The sequence below is a fragment of the Lactuca saligna genome, chromosome 7 (assembly GCF_052625555.1).
Source record: "Lactuca saligna cultivar CGN05327 chromosome 7, ASM5262555v1, whole genome shotgun sequence".
NCBI classification, from domain to species: domain Eukaryota; kingdom Viridiplantae; phylum Streptophyta; class Magnoliopsida; order Asterales; family Asteraceae; genus Lactuca; species Lactuca saligna.
In genome coordinates, this window is record NC_136423.1 from 118,164,686 (window position 1) to 118,171,438 (window position 6,753).

General features: G+C 32.7%; 1 protein-coding gene across 2 annotated transcripts; it reads right to left on the reverse strand.

Moving 5' to 3' along the window:
• Window positions 1–1,678: 1,678 nt before the first annotated feature.
• LOC145005868 (protein DEHYDRATION-INDUCED 19 homolog 3-like) lies at window positions 1,679–3,485 on the reverse strand. 2 transcript variants are annotated; one of them, XM_078964984.1, is made up of 5 exons: window positions 3,174–3,485; window positions 2,935–3,077; window positions 2,621–2,715; window positions 2,186–2,440; window positions 1,679–2,060 (listed from the first exon to the last, which is right to left on the reverse strand). In XM_078964984.1, the coding sequence occupies exons 1-5, from the start codon at window positions 3,250–3,252 to the stop codon at window positions 1,952–1,954; spliced, it is 681 nt and encodes a 226-aa protein (XP_078821110.1). In that variant the 5' UTR covers window positions 3,253–3,485; the 3' UTR covers window positions 1,679–1,951. The 2 variants fall into 2 exon arrangements, with proteins under 2 accessions (XP_078821110.1, XP_078821111.1); XM_078964985.1 differs by having other exon boundaries at window positions 2,621–2,700; window positions 3,174–3,484.
• Window positions 3,486–6,753: the final 3,268 nt, after the last annotated feature.

Consider the following 6,753-nt stretch of genomic DNA (forward strand, 5'->3'; position numbering starts at 1 on the left):
TATATATATATATATATAAATTGATAATTTATATTTTATTTATTTCTGAAACTATACCGAATTTACCCTAAGGTTCATTGATATAAACTTAAAAATGCCACTAAATTCATTTATAATTACAATTATGCCATTTTTAATGTAAACCGTTAAAATATTTGATGTAATGTTCCACCTTTAGTTATCAGATTTTCAGAAAACTTTAAGTTCTCAAATGATTATTCCTCTATATAGTTACTTATTTCTTTAACTCATATCAGTGGAGTCCCACATTGTTTCGTATAAGAAAGATCCGGACTTGTAATCCATTATATAGTCATTCCTAATATCAAGAGTTTCATTAAGGTGCTTCGATAAACCAAAACCGACCCTAGTAAAATGGATTTAAAAAAAAAAAAAAAAAAAAAAAAAAAAAAAAAAAAAAAAACCCAAGAAGTCAAGTAACCGAACCCATGGGTTGGATTTGGGTTTGGTTCCAATTCTTTATCGGTTTTGTTTTGCTTGTTTCTGGTTGTTCTGCTTGTCTGAACATGAAAATTTCTCCTTTCATTCTTTGTTTTGGCCGGTGCGATGCTTTCTAGCTGCTTGGAGCACAAACCCCGTATGACTCTGCTCAACTACCCTGATTCTATCTTCATCTCCATCTGTCTCCTTAACATGGTAATTGATATTCATGGATACTTCTTATAAATGGTGAATCATCCTACCTTAGTATGAGACAAATATTGACACTTGTGTTCTTGTCTCCCTGCAACTTGTTGTTAGCGACTTGTTGTGGCCATTGTATTTGACGTATAGCCAGGTTGCCAATTACGGTTGGCAGTATGTAAGCTTGTGGGCCTGACTGAAGCCAATATGCTTGATATTGCGCATACGATAGTAGTGGTGGCATTAGCACATAAAGCTGTATGTCTTGCTACATGGGTATACTCGCATAGTCAACTCATTATGCTTGGAGGCTAACTTCGAGTGTTGTTTTTCTGTTTATTGCAACTTTATGGGTCGGATAAATATATACATACCGACCCGGGGGTTATATATGGGTTTACACCCTCCACTATTAATGTACAACATCTAGTTTGAGCTTCAGAACTACAAACTAGAAGTTCAACTTGAAGTTTCATTGGTTCTCAAAATTTATACTTGAAACTGATATAGAACTCATAGTAAAAATAGAGACCAATTGATTTGGTAAAAAAGAAAGAAAACACCTAATTGCTTGTGTGGACAATACTTTGTCACATTAAATGCCACCTCACTAAAAGTTGACTATGTAAACAAGTTAAACTTGGGGACCAATTTTTATAAGCAAATAATGACTTCAATAAAAAAAAATAAAAAGAATCGTCAACGACTTTCTTGCAAAAATAAAATAAAATAGTAAGTAATGTCTTTTTTGGTATGATGCCAAAAATATAATGGTTTTGTGTAATTGGCCTTTCAACTATTTAAAACCCATGAATTTAGTTTGTATAATCTAACTTGTGTGTAACGTCGGTGTTAAGTTTGTGCACTATGATAAAAGATTATTAATCTTATATGTACAAAAGGTTATTTTCAAATGAAATTTCCTGCAAAAGGAATTAGTTTTGTGATGTTACTATTACATGGGATCATTTCTACAATGTTTGTTTAAACTACTACACATACATTATTTTTATAATTTGACTATAACAACATATTGATTTAGTAGTGTTTATAGCAACTTTTTGCTATAAAATTTAGAAATAGAAGAAACAACCACAACATAATTCAGTAAAATGTATCGCATTCGCTTACAAACTAATACTACTTATTTTCTTTTTCTTTTTTTTTTTATCTCACTTTAATTGAGGCTACAAATCTCAGAAACATAAATTACAAATTTATTACTACATTTCACTCTCCCCATTATCACATAACAAATAAGTAACCCAACCAACCTCTCACCTTGAAACCCCATAACCACATCTTTTTACAACTCATCTCCAAGAATAGTTGACATCAACATTCCTTGCACAAATTCCGATCTTCTGCTCCTTTCTTCCTTATCTTCAATCGACAATGGAGGTGATTGAGCTTTTCTGCAAATACATTTTCATCTTCCATTAACACCCATCATAAATAAACAGTGTGTTCACAAAAACAAATAGGATGATATATGTATAAGTCTATAAGACCAAAAGTCATTGAGTATCAAGAATCATACCTTTCAGATACTTTTTCAGTTGTGTTTTTGGTTACAGAAACTGATTCAGCTGTTGAATTAGATTGAGTGCTTCCAAGATCATCAACAATTGGCAAAATAAATGATGACAACAAAGGGTCAGGTGCTGCATTTGCTGATGGAACTATATAAGAGGAACCTCCAAATAAAGATTGTAAATTTCCTTCTCTTAATTCCCTCCTTAACAATGAAAGTGTTGATACAGAACTACCTTTGCGACACTTTCTCTTTTGTTGCATGTAAGTTTTGGTTAAGGATTTCACAGTTTAACTTCATCATCAAAAACGTAGAAACATATATATAAAAAAATTGCAAGAAAACATATATGAGAGACCCTAGACTTCAAAATCTAAACACAAGAATGGCATATATATGAATAAGTTCTATTTTGTAGAAATATCGTATAAAAAAAAGGATATCTTGAATATGTTTCCATGTTGTAAGGTTATATGTGCTACCATGTCTACCCCCACCCTCACAGCACAAATCGGACACACCTGCAATATCAAGAACTGGGACAAGTTAGAGAAGGACCAACGATCTTTCTTAATTCTTATTCAGAATCCAAAAGGCATATGCTTGTGACAATGATCAGGGTATTTCAGATTCTGAATCCCCTAATAGATACTAAATGTCATCAGGCATCCAAAAGGAAGACAGAAGGTGGAAAAGAATTGAACTTTGAAAAAGGGGATTAACGAAAATTAGGGCAAAAGTATAACAATCGGTACCCCATTCTTGGCCTCAACGTGATGCTCGTCATCAATATGACAACACAAACCCACTACATCGAAATAACCAGTGCAAAAGGGGCATGGAAATTCTTCCCTGATATCATCATCCACCTCGATGTCCTCGAACCCCATAAACATATCTGCGTCAAATTCATCCAAATCCAATCACCCTATGGTCTCATACAAATAAATTACAAATAATTACAAGAAACCCTGAATTAAATCTTGATGTTTACCAGATGATCGGGATTGAAGAGCATATTGGTATCGTTTGGATGTAGATGATAGACGAGCAGCCCAAGAGTCAGCGTCCATGATTGACAGTGGAAGATGTTGAATCGAAATTGAGCTAGGGTTTACGGATGGATTTGAGGGGAAATTGAAATCGCAGATGAAGCTTAGGAATTGGGGATGCGTCGGGGAATAATGGATGGGGACGAGAGCGATTAGGGGTGGTTTGGTTGGTTTTGATTTTAGAGGATGCTGCTTTGCTTTGCTTTGCTTTTTACAGGTGATTTCACCCGAAAAGGAAGAGTGAAGTCGGCTACTACACATCTTTTATATCTCCACTTTTTTATTTATTATTTTTTTTACTCCAAATTGAAAACAGAAAAAATAACATTTTCTTTAACTTTTTACTTACCCTAATTCTTTTGATACAAAAAATTAACATGTCTTAAAGACAAACTTGTATTTTTATTTTTAGTCATTCATTCCCCACCAATATTTTGGCACATTCACCTTCATTGGGAGAGATAGGTGGGGAATGGGCTGCCCTTTTTAAATTTGCATGTATTTTTTAATGAGTAAGTTTTATAGATCTAAAAGAAACAAATGAGCCTTACACTATTATGAGATCTCACAAAATGTATAGTATTTTTGTTAGTGAAAAATAAGCTTAAGAAGAAGGGAAAGTTCAATAGCATGCACTTTCATGTTGCATTAGTTTATGCTAGGGTGAGTGGCTCTGTATTGGCATCGGCCGGCACAAGTGTTGGAATTGGCCGGGGCAAGTGTTGGAAATTATAGTGGTAAAAGCAAGTTGGCTAGTTTCCCATTAACCCATATAGATAGGGAACATTTACTAGGTTTATAATGTCTTTTTTTTATATGCATTTATAGGCTTTACGTGGATCAATAGATGGGTCAATTCCACACGCGCGTCTAACCTTAGCCAATTCCGCAAACGTGTGAAATGATGAACTTGGTGTGGTGTATTTTCTGTCGCATCGTGTATCTCGCAGAAACTTCTACTTCTAGGTTTTTGCGAGAAACTTTTGCTTCTAGGTTTTTGCAACTATAAATGCAGCCCTCAGCCCTCGTAGAATCATATTCCATGCACTAGAAAATTCTCTCTGTGTGTGTGTGTATGTATGTGTGTGTGTGTATATATATATATATATATATATATATATATATATATATATATATATATATATATATATATTCTGTGATTTTTTGTTTCTGTAAAATTTAGTTTCTTCTGTTTTTTCATGTAATCATTTTGCGTTTATTCCTTCTTCCATAATTGTTGGAACGAGAATAAATTGCATTAAATCCTGGGTGTTTACGCTCAAGCTTACTGAATTGGAGTGACGTAAATGAGCTTTTTCCATGCAGTTGTTTATTGGTCGAAGACCTACAATAACGAGGTTGGTTTTACATTATTGTTATGTCTTTTAATTATATCTGATAACGAAACATTATGCTTCTGCCCCTTTTTATAATCATATATGATCGCGAAGAATCGATCTGGTTTTTAGACGAAACTCGGTAGTTTGAAAATAATTGATTAACAGTTTAATCATGCAAAGTATCCCCATATTCATTGCAAAACTTAACCTCGTATATTGATCAAGTTATTATGTATGACAGTTTGACCTTTGAGTAATTGTGGGGCTCGACTCAAGTAATATGATAATGGTGACATTTAGCTGGTGAAACTTTGTCCAATTTGAGGTGAAGTAAATTAATGCTAATGTCCGATCGAAGATACAAGCAGTCATATTTATACATTAGAATAAATTACGGATCAACTAACCAAAAATCAAGAGATTTGATTACATGTTCACAAACAGCTAATGACTTGGACTATTTTTTTTCATTACACAAAGAAGAGTTCATGCCTTTTTGTGATGAAAGGTTGAAATATATATGGCTCAAATATCATAAATCTAAGAGTTGGCTTGCCATCTAACTTATGTATATTCGTGCACAAAAGTAGGATCGGGTTAAGTGTGGACTACTAACAATGCCTCCTCATATTTGGTTATGGTTGGATACACTCCCATTAATTTCCTTTTTTGTGAGGCTTTGATAATATTAGATGACGTTTGGGTTGTATTCAAAAATCATTTTCTAAAAATACTAAATACGGCAATAGATGCTTTATAATTAGAATAAATTTAAAATGCAAAATTGTAAAAATGGTCTCTTTGGTTGGCAAAATTATATGGTTTTAGTTCAAAAACGTTTGATGATGCATCAGTGGTCCAATTTCGTATACCTTGTATGGTTTTGGTCCATACAGTTGACATGTTTGTGTGATTTTGATCTGTACCCAACCTGAAATCACAAATATACTCCTAATATGAATGTTTTTTTTTTAATTTCTTATATATATATATATATATATATATATATATATATATATATATATATATATATATATATATATAGTGGTGATGGCCGGTGAGAGGCATCGGAGCTAGAGGAGAGAGAAGAGGTAATCACCATACGATGAGAGGTGGTTTCTTACTATAAACAATAACAAAGGGAAATGGTGGATCGGTTGCAATCACTACAAGAAAAATCTTTTTTAGTGACCAGTTTTTTTAGTGACGATTAAAAATATGATCACTAAGTAAATCGTTTAGTCACAATGTATTAAGTCATCATTGGATTTTGATAACTCTAAAAACTTAGTGACCAATATTATGATAGTCGTCACTCACCGGTCACTAAAGTGGTCACTATATTTAAATAGTGACCAAAAATAATGGTCACAATATTTATGGCTTCGTGACCAAAGAAAATGATCAATATATTTAAAACTTACCAACTTATTAACTAAAATGTCACATAGAAACATTGCGATGACATATAGTTGCGAACAAATTAGAAAATTAAAAAATAATGGTCGTATATATATATATATATATATATATATATATATATATATATATATATATATATATATATATATATATATATATATATATATATATATATATATATATATATATATATATATATATATATATATATAAAGTTAATAACCATATAATGATAACAGGAAATTTAAAAGAAAAATATGACATAATTGTCATAAAATATCTTTAAATCGGTGGGGCTAAGTGGCTAAAATTCATAAAATCATTATGTGAGATAATATCTAAAAATCGGAAATAAATACGAGGACCACATTGACATTAAAGTTTAAACAGAGTGGTCAAAACTTCAAAAGATAAAGTGTTTTGGGCCGGTTATTCAGCAATTAAGAAGTTATAATCTAACGAGTGGAAACCCTTCGCTGCATGCGGTTCATTTTCTCCGACGCAGTAATAATGGTGGGCGTTGTGCAAGCTCGATAATGAGTTCAACGACCTTGAGCGCCATGGCTTGTTCTCTTGCTGTGAAATTTCCGACATGGTGAAACAATGTCGGAAGTTCGAATATAGAGCAAACGTTCAAGTCCCCTGAAACATCGACTACGAGAAATTTCTAGATTAGCTCCTTCTCCTCCGTAATATAGGGAATGAACCGTAGGGATCTTCAACAAATTTGAACATGTATGAGCATCTCTTATTCCATTTC